The sequence below is a fragment of the Cheilinus undulatus genome, linkage group 2 (genome assembly GCF_018320785.1).
Source record: "Cheilinus undulatus linkage group 2, ASM1832078v1, whole genome shotgun sequence".
In the NCBI taxonomy this organism is placed as follows: Eukaryota; Metazoa; Chordata; class Actinopteri; order Labriformes; family Labridae; genus Cheilinus; species Cheilinus undulatus.
The window spans coordinates 14,463,678-14,478,229 of record NC_054866.1 but is presented as its reverse complement, the minus strand read 5'-3'; the positions used below and the strand labels follow the sequence as shown (position 1 = coordinate 14,478,229).

The 14,552-nt window shown below is 38.3% G+C and overlaps 1 protein-coding gene across 2 annotated transcripts in view; it reads right to left on the bottom strand.

Annotated features, from left to right (window-relative positions):
- The window catches only part of clcn2c (chloride channel 2c), a 186,199-nt gene that overhangs the window by 84,462 nt on the left and 87,185 nt on the right, over positions 1-14,552 (bottom strand). For both annotated transcript variants that reach the window (XM_041802650.1, XM_041802658.1), the window contains exon 12: positions 88-157. In XM_041802650.1, the coding sequence (XP_041658584.1) occupies positions 88-157 (70 nt within the window). The remainder of the gene's footprint in view (positions 1-87; positions 158-14,552) is intronic.

Here is a 14,552-nt window from a genome sequence, read left to right as displayed (position 1 = left end):
GACTTTACTCATATCTATCTGTTTAGTACATCTTTAAAAAACTGTAATAGCTACTCTCGCAGGCTGTTTGGGCCAGAAGTTTCTTACCAATAACAAACACTGGCATGAAGGCTCCACAGGGCACTGGGATGGTGGTGGCTAGCGCAGACATCCAGAACTAAAAGAGAAAAAGAGAAAAAGAGAGAGATAAACAAAGAGAAGACACAAAAAAAGACCAGGATGGCATTTCAATTAGATTCAGAGTACCACCATGTGTGCCCCCTAGATCATAGCCAGGTTGAATCCTCGACAAGCAGTGAGGAGGCGACCACACATGGCTTATTCCTGAGGTTAGATTGAACTGTCACTTTCACTCCTCCTTTGACAAAGACCCTGAAATAAACCCTGGGTAATAAGCAGGCTCCACTGATTGGCTGACATTGTAAGCGAGCATAAGACTGCTAATTAGGTAAGGCAAACAAAAATGGAAATGTCACTATGACAATGTGTGAGCATTAACGGCAGGTGTGTGTGCGTAGGTGTGAGACTTAAAGCTAAGAGATCTGCAGGTATAAGCCGTGTAAAAAGAGCTGCACTGATTAAAGATGGAAATCGATCTATAAAGATCAAAGCAAAGTCTTTAAACTAGTGACTCATGAGAAGTTAGATTAGATGTCTCAAAAAATCCAATTTATCCTCCACATAGCTGTGTGATATTGATCGATTCTACAGTAAATATATGATCAATCAAAGGAGCCCTGACATTGAAGGTGTACAATATTGACCAAACCAATTTTTATACAAGTTCAGCATCTCACATTGTGTTCAGACATAACACAATCCAATTAAAGGGAGCCAAACTGCAGCTAAAGTCAATGCAAAGACATGAGTGGTAAAGAAAGACTGCAAATTAATTACATCAGTGCATAAAAATGTTAGGATTCATCCACACAAGTTGATAGTAATCAAATTTAAATGCCAACTTTGTCCTTTTCTTAGAGAATAATGAGTCAGAAAGTGTTGAAACTTAGTCTAAAAACTCATCAAGTTGTCCAAGAATGTGACTGATGCATAAAAACTGAACTTATACCAAAGACCACCAAAAAAATAAAGTCCCCTGTTCAGTCTGTCTTTAGAAACTTTGTCCCTAGAGATAAAACTCTAAAATGTGGTGCGGCTGAATGTGGAGGGTTAGTTGTGTCTAACTGGCTGAAAGAGCACGATGACCCAGAGTCCATATCCTGAGTAAAAGTTAATAATGAAGCCAAAGCAAAAGTACAAAAAAAAGTTGTCTAAGTGTCCATTTGAGTCTTGCTCAAAGAAACCTCCCCTGGAGTCCATGTAAAAAGGTTGATTTTTATGCCTCTGTTCCACCATTGCAAGGGCAAGATATATTCCATTTCAAGGTCGTATGTCTACCTATCCATCTTTTCAACCACCCAAATATCCAGGTTGTTCTTGTCAATGTAATATCTCAAGAACATTAATGAATTTTCTTTGGGTACTTGTAAAACTGTCCACTTGACTAAATGACAAACTGACTGGATTTTAGAATCCAAACATCAATGTCAAGGCCATTAGTCCTCATGTTCATCCCTTGATATAAACCGAATATCTCAAGAATGCTTGGAGAGGGAAAACGCTGCATAAATGTCACTCACTCAGGAATGAACTGAATACATTTTGGAGGTAAAAGGTCAGGGTTACCGCCTCATGTTCATCTGTTGCTTGTAAATGCAATACATCAACAATGCCCTGGAATTGTTTTTTTTTTTTCAAACTCAGCACTAACGTTCACTCTGACTCAAAGATAAACTGGTTTGATTTTAAATGCCAAAGGTCAAAGACATGGGGTCTTGTTTTATCCCTTGCTTATGAAAGCAGTATCTAAAAGACCATTTGACAGTGTTTCTCCAAATTGTTCACCAACGTCCACTTTGACTCAAGAAAGAACTGAATAGATTTGGTTGGACAAGGTCAAGGTCAATGGACCACAGGTCCCCCTTATCCTGGGAAAAGAATATCTCAAAAGGGGTTTGAGGGGTTTCTTCAAACTTTGCACCAATGTAAACTCTGACTTGAGGATGAACTGAATTGAAAGTGCCATCTCTGACTTCTAAATGCTGAAGCTCAAGAACACTTGGAGGAATTTTCTTCATACATTGCAGAAATGTCCACTCTGATATACAGATGAACTGATTCAACTTTGAAGTACAAAGGCCAAGGTCAGCGAGTTTCATAGCCATTCCTTGACTGTGACCAAATCTACTGCTGTTTCACAGCAGAACAGATGTCCACACTGATTCTGTAGCAGGAACTTGTAACATTTTGGATGTCGAAGGTCAAAGTCTAGGTTATTGGGACGGAGTTTCACACTTTGATAGCTCAAGAATGCTCTGTGGAATATTTTTAATATGTGGCAGAAATGTCCACTCTGGTTCAAGGATGAACTGATTAGATTTTGTTGTACAGAGGTCAAGGTACACCTCATAATCATCCGTTGCTTTTAATTAATACCTCAAGAATGCTCTGGGTAATTTTATTCAAAACTCAGTTTTAAGATGACCAACTCTAGCAATGTTTCATGACTGAACTAATGTGCACACTGACTCTGGGGAGAAAAGACTGAATTTTGTGGTCAAAGGTCAAACTCTTGGGCATTGGGACTTCAATTCACAACTTGTCCACTTGAGTTTAAGAAAGAACTGATTAGATTTTGAAGGACAAAGCTCAAGGTCACTGAACCCATTAGCAATCCCATGCTTGTGATCATGATACTTTAAGAACGCTCTTGTCAATTTCTGTCATGAGATAACCAACTCTGGCCAATTCTAGCAATGTTTCATGACTGAACAAATGTCCACTCTGACTCAAGGAGGAACGGCTGAATTTTGGATTTCAAAGGTCTTGGTCTGGATCATAGGGAACCGGTTTCACCCCTTGCTTATGTAAAGGATATTTCAAGAATACTTTGATGGATTTTCTTCAAAATGATCAAAACACCCTCTCTGACTCAGTGCTAAACTGAATACATTTTGAAAGTACAATGTCAAGGTAACTGTGACTTAAAATCTTATGAGTGCAGTATTTTAAGGATGCATAGTGTTTTTCTACCAAATTTGGCACAAACCTTCACTTGGACTTGACTTTGTATTCTTATTCCAAAATGTGTGCAGAAAAGGTGGGATAAGGAAACACTGTTATTTTAGGTAATATGATGTCCAACTATTCCTTGGCAGGGATGCCTCTCATTGTATTTCCTTGCAATCTACTAAGCTGCAGTCTGCAGGCTTCAGGCAAGATTTTTGCGGGTTAAAACCAAAAGGCTCCTGCATATCCCAAAATGTTGATCGATTACTCTGAAGCACAGGCATGCACAACATTCATTCAAAAAATATACCAGCAAATTTTTTTCTGCATAACTTGTACTTATTTGTATTTATTTATTAATTATTTGTATTATATGTATTTTCAATGGCAAAGATTTTGTCAGTTCCATATTTCCCTTCATATATTACTCAGTAAAGAAACAATTCTACTATTTAGACAGGCATACAACTGCAAACAAAGAAATAAAAATAAAACTGGGATTCATGATAGAGATTTGGAAGCTTAAAATAAGAGGTATAAATGAGAGTTTTGTACAAGTCATTACACAAACTTCATCACTGTAATCATGTCATGGTTTCAAATAGACTTTTTAATTATGCTCATTGCAGCGTCTCTTTCCACACCTCCTCACCTCCCTCCCTCTCTCTCGCTCTCTGCTCCCTCTGCTACGTCTATAGTTAGCTGTAATTAAGGCCGGCTGCCATGGTAAAGTAATGGATCTCCTTCTGTAACCTTACACTGCTGTTTCACACCTCACACTGCACACACACATATGTGCGTAGGTGTTCACACACACCTACGCACACACTATGACACAGGCCCGGTGACGAGAATCAGAGCTGAATGCAGCTGGGCGCCAGAGATACGCAGAGATACAGATACACAAGCAGTCAAAAACATTAAAAGGACTCATGGGAAAAATGAGACAACTACTGTATGAGATTTTTTTGTGACTCTCTTTAATCATCATCTTTCTCCATCACTTCCTCTTTTATTCTTTCTCTTCCACCTGGCTTGTAAAACTTTAATAAAAGCTCAAAAGGGTTTAAAGGATCCAGGAGCTCATAACATAGGATTAACGTTATCACAGACTCTGTGTTTGCTTTCATGTGTAGCTGCTGGACAGACACTGACCAAATCAATAAAAATACACAATTCACTCCAGTTTAATTTTACAGTAAGCCATGCATTGTAGAGGCGAAGCCAAAAGTAATCTTCAACCTTATGATATCAAGCATTTGACTGTTTACCTTAGCTCCTGGGTTTTTAAATACATTTCGATCCATAGCAAGCTCCTTTTCTCTGTGGTTAAGCTAATACATTCTGGAACAGTGGTTTTCAACCTTTTTCCTTTGCTACCCCCTCCCCACTTTTATTTAAAAAAAATGCGAGTTCCCCAAGGAATGACACAAGCAATTCTGATACATTGTGGTCAAAGTTAATATCAATTTAAATTATTTCTGCTTAAATCCAATAAAACTACCTGAACAAAAATCTTCTTACCCAACGATGATCATATGAGTTATTTATGTTCTTTCACTTTTTTACTTATTGTGTGCAAATCTAATTTTAGCAACCTCAGAGCAGATGATAGTGTTACCTGAACCAGCTGCTGGTTTATCCACAGTAATGGCTGTCACAGTCACACCGTAACCTCAGGTGAGACTGACAGCATGTTGGCTGCAGTCCCAGTTCACAGGAGTCTTAACCATGGCAACCACACTCATGTGATGGCAACCCTTCAAGTGGCTCAGGGTTGCCAGAGAAATGGACTCATTGCTACTTAAGACTTGGGTTTGCATGCATGCTGCTACCCCTAGATGTGCCCAGTGCTGGAGGAAGTGTGCAGTGGCAACAAAACACTCCAGAAACACCGCAAAAAGAAATATGTGGGAAAAACTGACATGTACAACACTATAAGTATTACAGGTAAGCTAAGTGCCCGTTAGTAATGTTTCCAACGTGACAATATGATCTTTACATATTGTCTGTTCCTTTTTATCCATTAAATTTGTTTGACTGAAGTTACAAGGTTTAAAGGGCAATAAATCAAATTCTTTCATTAAAGGTTTTTACCGTATCATTCCAAAAATTTTATGTCTATTTGGACTATTGTACACAACAAAAAACAATAATCATATCAACATTTTAAGCATAATGACAATATCCCATATACAGTGCATAAAAAAAATATTCACTCCTTTGATGTTTTCCCTTATTTGTTTGTATAAATCAATCATGGTCAATATAATTAGGCTTTTTAGACAAAAAATAACTTCAAAAACATCTGTATTGTCAGGTGAAAACATATTTATATAAAGTGATGTCAAATAAAATGCAGCATGTAAAATAAGCAACTGCGTAAGTATTTACCCCCTTCAAGTCAGTATTTAGTAGATGAACCTTTGGCTGCAATCACAGCAATGAGTCTGTGTGGATAGATCTCAGTAATGTTTGCACATCTGGACATTACAAAGAACTTTATTCTACTTGACCATGATGTCTCCTACATGCCTTAAAGTGAACTCTAGTCAAGATTTAAAATGATTTTTTCTTCAACAGTGGCTTTCTCTTTGCCACCCTCTCATAAAGCTTCAACTGGTGAAGAACCCAGGCAACAGTTGTTTCATGCAGAGTCTCTCCCATCTCAGCTGCTGGAACTTGTAACTCCTTCAGAGTAGTCATAGGTTTCTTAGTGGCCTCTCTCACTAGTCTTCTTCTGGCACAGTCACTCAGTTTGTGAGGACAGCCTGACCTAGGCACATTTACACATGTGCCATATTCTCCCGATTTCTTGATGATGGATTTAAAGCTTGAGTATGTAACATTCGATGAGAACCGTGTAGAATCAACTCTACTACCCCTCCCTTCCTGTTCTTTTCCGTGTTTGAGCTCCGTAGCTCCGCCTCTCTCCTCACATACCTCCTCGCGGATGTGCACGTCTGGTGAATCGCATACTGGCAGTGGCAAAGCTCTCGTGGAGTGATTTTGCTCTACATTTCCACTGAAATCAATGGCCGGATTACAGGCAAGAAAACACTTGATCTTAGCATGAACAAATTCTACATAGGACCAAACACCGCTGGTAACTCCGCCATTGTATCAACTTCTCACTGTGCTGAGAGATGGAAGCGCACCTACTAAAGTGGCCAATACTCCCTCTGACCTGAGCCGTGATTGGCTGGGAGTCCTAGCCTCCTCACTGGCTGGAGCATCATCCCTTGCTGGTTTTCCTCAAGTGAGAGTGCAGTGCGAGGAGGCATTGCAGAAGTGTGTTAATCTGTTAGATGGCTTTAATAACAAGACTCTGAAGGGTTGTGTTGTTTTTGTGGGCATACGACACTAAAAATAGATTGCTTTCTATAGCTTTAACTGAACTCCAGGATGTTGGCCTTGAAATTTGTTTGTATCCATCCCCTGACTAATACTTTTCAATCTTTTCACTGAGTTGCTTGGAGTGTTCTTTTGTCTTCATGATGTAATGGTAGTCAGGAACACTGATTAACCAGTGACTGGACCTTCCAGTAAAAAATATTCCATCTCAAAAATTTTATGGTGGCTATTTTTATGCAAAAATTGACATAAAGGTTACACTGTAAAACCACTGTGCCTCATACATACATGACCTTTGGCCTCTTTTAAATGCTACTGCTCTGCCTGTGGAGCCGAGTAAACTTCTCTGTACCTCATGCTTTTACCCATCAACAATACCATTGGTTCCAACAAAAATACCTTCTGCTACGCACTTTTATGTCTTAAGGGTATTTAATGTGGATTTTCATTTCCTTGTAATGATAGAAGTTATAATGAAGATGTAGATGGGAAATGAGTCATCATCCCACTCTGTGCAGCATCCTGAACAACAGAAAACTCCCAAGCCTGACCTTTTGTTTAAAAAATAATAATTAAATTACATCTTCTGCATCTCGACTATTCAAGGAATAGTGTACTTTTTGTAAAAGTTGAGATAAAGTTGTAGGGCAGCGTGGTACAGCTGAAGTTTGCAGCACATTATGTCTGCTTCCTTTATTACTTTTCAAATAGTACTAATATGGTGATTTAACTGGAAGTTGATTGAAGCATTAGTGCTATTTCTGTCTTTTTTTTAAAGTTAATACCCTTTATGTCATCCCTTTCATTGTTATAACCAACTCTTCACAGCAGGAATGACTCACTTTCCTCCAAAAGAACTATTAATATTTCATTTACTCTAATCCAATGTAATCTACTAAGTGTGCGTCTCACTGAGGTAGAGCACGGCCATCAAAATTTATGAGGGTCTCCGACCTGGAGCTGACTTCGATGACTTGTCAGTGGTAGAAGAAGAAGCCTTTAGGCAAGAAAAGCAGGCCCAGATTTGATTAGACTGTTGGTTTAAAACCATAAAAGTTCTGAAGAAAAAACCTATTATGGAAAACTTTTTACATTAGAATCCAATTAAAAGTTATTTAATTAGACACATAAATTTTGTCATTAGTGTTAATGAGACTTAGAGCTATAGAGCTGCTAAGAGGCTAACATTTCCAGTAGAAAAGTTCATAAATCCACTCAGTGTGTGAGCCAAACTTAATAGGCAGATATTAAAAGGGCAGGTTTCATTTCAAGAAAAATGCAGCCCTTCTCCCATTGAATTGGACTCAGTTTGATTTAAATGTTAATTTGGCCTTTATGTGTTAAAATTAGGCTGCACAAAGACTTTAATTTGCTAGTAACAGTCATTCATTTGCTATTATTAGAGATGTGTCTATGACATATTTGTTGCCAATACATATCCATGAGTGAGACTGGCTGATCTTTTACCTCCACTAACCTGCAATTCCCACATAGGATGACTGCGCCGTGCACCGAAGTGCAGCGGGTTTTCTCCGACCAAAAGGAGTGACCTCGCCCACTGGAAGCATGTCTAGAGTGCTGCGCTACAGCACATCCCTGATCAGCGGGCAGAGATCACAGGAGAACTGCGCGTTCAAACAGTAATAGTATGTCCACAGTGGACAATTTTACCTTTTGGGCTTAATTTATCATCCTTTCTGGTGTAAGTCCATGATATTATTGCTTCTGCCATTGGGTGAGTACACTAGGACGTTAAAAGGTTAAAGTTAGCTTAAAGGATCTGTGGTTTTATTTAAAATTCTTTGGCTAAATTTCCTCAAAAGTGAACTTTTCCACATCAATGGCACAATTGTAGCTCTATGACCCACTGACCTCTCTGTGATCCTTTGCTTTCGCTGCAAGATGAGACGTAATGTTGATATGGCGATGATTTACGATCATGAAAAAAACAGATATTCTATGCTTGTGACTTTCTGTTTGGAACTTTCTGATCAACGGGAATTGACGCGGCTTGGTGTCAGGTCTTTTTAGGACTGAAAACAGACCTGCAGCGTATCTCGAATGAAGCGGAGTGGAGTGGTGCTCCAGGGATGTGCTGCTGCTGGACTGGAGCGCCGGCTGTGGAAATGTCCTGATAGACTAGAGAAGGAGCAATTTGCTCCACAGTACAATTCGCCGGCAGACTGCAGCACAGCCGCTGTATGTGAAAATTGGAGGTAACGCTGCTGTGGATTTCATATCACAGAGGCTTGAAGGGTGACAATCAGGTCAGGAGAGAAAACAAAAGAATCAGGGAGCAACTGGTTGATGGTACAACCCAGAATGCAATGCACAGTAAGAAGAACAGCTAACCGGGCTAGTAACCCAACAACTTAGGACTGATCACTGAAATTTCCCCTGCATCAGATTCTTCTTCACTTAAAGCATTGATTACATCTATTTAAACTTCACGATGATAAATCTTGTCTTTTAACCTATGTTGAAGTTGTTTCCGTGGCAACATATTTTGTTTATCCTCTGGTGAGGAATTAAACATAAGGAATACCAATGGTTTATTATGGGGTAAATTTTATCCACATGGTGGCTCTGGGTTAAAAAAAAAAAAAAAAAAACATTTGGAGTAATGCAAATCATTTTAAACAACAGCTGGTGCTAGAAAAGAAACTTTTAAGAAAAGTCAAGACTGAAAGACTTTAATATTTTATTAATATGAAGTTAGACACAATTGAAGAACAGCCCTAGGTAAATTTTGCCCAATGTCAACAGAGCTTGGCATAGACAAAACACGCACTGAGCCATCTCGTGTCTTAATTAAGCTGGCAATACACATTTTGGGAGAGGAAATAGGGACAAAACTTTTTTTGGTCCTCTGTTCTAGTGTTTCACCATGTAGTAATAATGTGCAACTGCAATTAAACTGGACAATATTGCAGTTGTGATCACGACAAACAGTGACATGAGTCAACTTGCTTGATTATCAAAGAAAATGTAGAAAATTATGAGTTTTGTAGTGTGTATGTCTCAACTCAAAACATAACAATATTAAGTAGCCTTTAAAAAAATACAAGAAAATCTAACTTTTACAGAACTGCTTTAAAAAAAGAATTTTAAAACATTTCCTGGGGAAAAAGTTTTTCCTTTTCTGAAATAAAGGTTCCACAGAGTGCAATAGTGGCACTCTTTTACACTTAAAGGCCTGCCGGCATTTTGAAAACTTTCGACACAACTTCATACAAAAATAATTGCAGCCCTTTATTCAGTATGTAGTTGCACAGCCTGACATCGTAATGACATGTCTTTGTTTACCAGTGAAGTTTGTGAAGAACTACTATCTGTTCAAGCACTGCTGCAAAAAGCATTAGGATTACTAATGGCATTTTTAGAGTTATTGAAGACACATTTTCTTTCTGCTGGGATTCGAGAACTGGTTCCAATTGGTTCAGTCCATCCACATCAGTTACATTTATTCTTAACTCTTCCCTTATCAATGCCTTACTTCCATGTGCCTTGAAAAGCATGGTCACTGAAGCAAACAAGGACAGAGGAGTCAAGGAAGCAAACATGGTGGACAGTCACAAAAAAGTCTAAAGCGGTCTGTATACCTTCAATTTATTTTTATAAGTCTAAAAATCTAGAAGAATAGTTTCATATTTATTTTAAGTTTTTATCTTTTACAGAAAATGAGTGGTAGTGTTGTATTCTAATTCATGATCAGAGATTGAAGATCCAGAGGGAAGTTTGTTTAAACAGACATTTCCAGGAAAAAAAGATACATTTTGTATATTTTAGCATGTTCTACTCCCAAACACTTGATGTTTGACATTTTTGTTATCAAAACTGTTTATTAAAGCCAGTAATTGAAGTGTGATTGTCACTAGTGAATCGATAAGCATAACTGATAATAGCATAGCTATCAATAAACTATTATCATATTCCCATCCCTAATTTTCTTAAAGAATGGAGGCACACACGCTCCTCTTAAGAGTGTTATCTTAAGACAAAGAGAGCAGGTCTAGACTGTAATCTGTAATCCCCATGACCAATCTGATTTTAAGTTACAAGCCAGTAATACCATTGAGGAGAGTTTAAAAACCATCCAATCCTAATATATACTTTGGATTTTTTTGGTATGACATATATCAGAAGTAAAAGAGCCCAGTTTTAATTTGATAGCATGCAGGTGCTCTTATAAAAAGAGAAAATCAAACCAGGAGAAAAACTAAAGTTAGAGGCGGGACAAGTGAAGGACACTCAGGTCAAGGCTATGAGTTATGATGCAGTATTCAGGACATTTATACTCTATTTAATTTGTCAGTCATCCTGGAGCCCTCTGTGTTTGTGTCACATTGAGAGGACAGTCTATAGCCTAGGGGCCTCAGGGGACCCTCAGGGGCCCTATTTCTATTCCCACTCCAATTACAGCGCCACCAGCTCTCTGTCACACCCAAACACTCTCAGACACACACAGTCATAGATAATAGAGGACTCATCCAGGCTGGAGGACACTCACAGAAACACACCTGTACGACTAAACTCAGGCTTCACTGAGAGCTCATGATGAGAAGAATTAGACACCACTGGCACTAACATTTAGCTGGGAAGCATGCCAAATTACTGAGAAGACACATGCACTAGTATTTAGAGCAGCTTCATTTGCAGAGCTGCCAGCGCTGACTTCCTCCACACTTTCCACGCATGCACCTTTACAGTGAAAAGTTTAGCAGCTGGAATGAGAGCTGTCCAGAAGTTTGAGCATGGAAAGAAGATATAAAACAAGATGGCTGCCACGTGGAATGAAAGAACCATTCATTACAGAGAGGCAGAGAGGGAGAGCAATCTCTCCTTTCAAAGTCATCAGGCGGAATCCAGGAAAAACCAAAGGCTGTAATTAGACTGAGCCATTACTGCCTCTGTATGAATGTGTGAGAGTGTCAGAGACAGCAAAGAGATAGATGCTGAGAGCAGCCTGTTGAGGTTTTTGCTGTTTTGGAGGATTAAAGTTGCAAAAGTATGCACATGTTTGTGTGGTATAGTCCCAATACTTTACTCATCTCATCTCTGTGACAAATCTAGCAAAGCTGCATTCATCTTTGTTGACCTCATGCGTGTGGACAGCGTTCACAGATGCACAAACGGAGCTCAGACGTCACACCAGGAGGATGACGCTGGAAGCCATCACTTTGTTTCTCTTTAAAGGGCCGGATATAGAGGGACAGGAGGAAAGAGAGAACAGATGACTTTGTCTGCAAGAGAAGAGTTGACTCTGGAAAAGTGATTTCATAAATATCATAACAATGAAGGCAGAGAGATATTCTCTTTAGTACAGTTTGTAGACAATGACAAAAACATACTGAGTCAGTTAGTGTTGTCACAGCACTCTGGACTGTCACCTCATTGGCTCTGTGCTTATATAACGTTGACACCTGACCTTCTGGCCTGTGTGAGATACTCTTCTCACTTTGTTTTTAACCTCTGTTGGCTGTGCAGGTTTCTCTGCAGAGGGTAAGGTCAGCCTATCTGTGGAGTGTGGACATGGAGTTGTTGATAAAATGTAATTGTTTTATTCTACCTTCATGCCAGCGATGTTGGAGGCATTATTTTGTGGGGAAGCTTGTCTGTCCGTCAGTGCCATTTTCTCAAAAATGTTTTTTTGAGATTTTCTTCAGGATTGAACTGATGAGATTTTGGAAGCCGAGGTCAAGGTCAAGGTCACTGGACATCTGTCGATACCTTGCCTGTAAATGTGATGTCTCTGTAGCAGTGTTGGATGCAATGTGGTACAAAGTCATGCATTACTGTAAACATATTACATTTTCCAGTAATGCAGTAGTGTAACACGTTACTGCTGCTAGCTTAGAAATCACTTTACAGTAATATTCTCATTACTTGTGCTACTGTAAATCCTCCAATTAAGTATAAAACAGGAGCACAGGGTAAACAAATCAAGCATCCCTTTTTCACGGTCATGCAACACTCAGATCAAGGTGTCTGACACATTAGCTCAAGTACATGGAGGAGGGAGAGGGAAAAAGGCAAAGCAGTTCAAATAAGGACATCTCTAGATACATGGAGATCTGAACACTATGTTGGATTTGTTGCACAAAATGGCAAGAATATCATGGTGAAGTGTAAACTGTGCCCAGGCTAGAAACAATTCTCTGTCTGCTGCGAATTCTATGTTAAATATTTCCAAACATCTGCAAATGCAGTGAAACAAAGCTACTAAAGACCCCAGAGCCCAGGTAAGTCTCAAGATGAGCATGAGGCAAACACCTGTCAAGCAGCCAAAGCTTGATTTTTAACAACAGCAGTAACACGGGGAACCACAAAAGCTGAGATAAATAGGCTTGTGGCAGGTTGGCAGCATTCGGTGAAGGAAATGCCATCTTCTGTGGTCTAGTTATTTGCATATTTTTTTGTTGGGTGCTGTTTTGGTCTGATTTTCACACATTTGCTATCACCTTGTTGTATTGAGAGCAGAAAGGAGAGATGCCCTCCTTATTAGAAAAAAAGATTTGTGTTAGTTGTAGCGTTATGTGGACTATCTTGTTGACTTTACTAGCATCACTTCAGTGTCTCCCACAGGAGACTATGGTGAGGGACTGAACTCTCTAGGGGGACAAAAATGTTTACCTTTTGAAGTGAAATAGATTAATCCAGTGCAGTTTGAGAGAAAAAGTAAGAGGTTACGTCTATATGATGTAGTTTTCTTTAAACAATTTTGTGCTCTTGTAGTACTTAAACCAGAGATGCACCCACTCCAATTCAGTTGGCCAATTCCAAACACCCTTTCTTCAATGGATGTTTGATTTTATGTCAGTAATAAAACACTGGCTATCACTTTATTTTTTTTAGAAAAGAATAAAAATCTTTAAAATTGCAGCCAGTCACATGGCCATACCCAATTTTAACTCAAACTAATATACACCAGAAACCTGTGTCACAACCTTTATTTCATTTGGCCTTTATTTCCTGATTTCTACTGGAATTGTTTTCAATGTTTGTTAGCCAAAACATATAGGCTAATTAATAACCTATTTAAATAATATGTGATTCAATTCCTGGATTAAGTTCATATTCTACAAGGATTAACACTCTGTTAATCCCTCTTTGTTTAATATAACTCTTTGATACATACAATCAATGAAACTGAGTTTCTATGGTTTGAAACCATGTTTACTGCAGCTGTAGCTTAACTGGAGGAATATGAAATGTCTAACAAATATCTACAATCGAGGACTGTCATTCAGCCCCCCAACATCCAAACAAATGACCTGAAATTTCCATGAAAATATTTAAAAAATCAATGGACACCATAGTCCAAAGTTCCAAATTAAATTCCCAAAAATGTAAAAGTTTATTTCCTGAATTTTGGTGAAAATACCTAAACATTTTGAAGCAAAATCCGCCCTAAAGAATTCAGATCAAGTAAAAATAATATATGTGAATACATTTCCCAAATTAACATTAAAAATACGCTAAAATTCACAATCGAATTCCCCCTTAAATTCAATTTTATATCCCAAATTTCTGTGAAAATATCTGAATCTTTCAAAGCGAATTCCACCCAAAAATTCAAATCAAATACCCAAAAATTACCAATACATTTCTTGTATTTGCAAGCAAATGCCTGAAAATTCAATCCCAGTCAAATCCCCCAAAACTTACAAGCAAGTTTATCAATTTCTTTTGGAAATACCTAAAAATGTAAAGCAAAATTCACCCAAAAAATTCAAATCAAAATACCAAAAATGACAATACATTTCCTAAATTTAAATAAAATAAAAAAATGACCTCCCCAAAAATCACCCAAATATCTGAATAAATTTCCCAAATTTGAAATCCATCAAGAAATACAAACATTTCCAAAAATATCCCTGAAAATTCCTGAAGAATTTGCATATTCTCCCAATATTTCAAGCAAATTTCTTTAACTTCATTAGGCATTCTCGACAGCTGTCTCAAAAATTCTGATAGCAGAAATTATTACTATATCATATGAAAGCCAAGATGTAATGTCCTCAAATCTACATGCAAGGGCCTAGGAAGTTAAAGGCAAACATGATGAATTACAAAACAATGTCCTCTTCCTGCTCTGTATAAAGAGTTGATTTTAAGTTTCAAACATG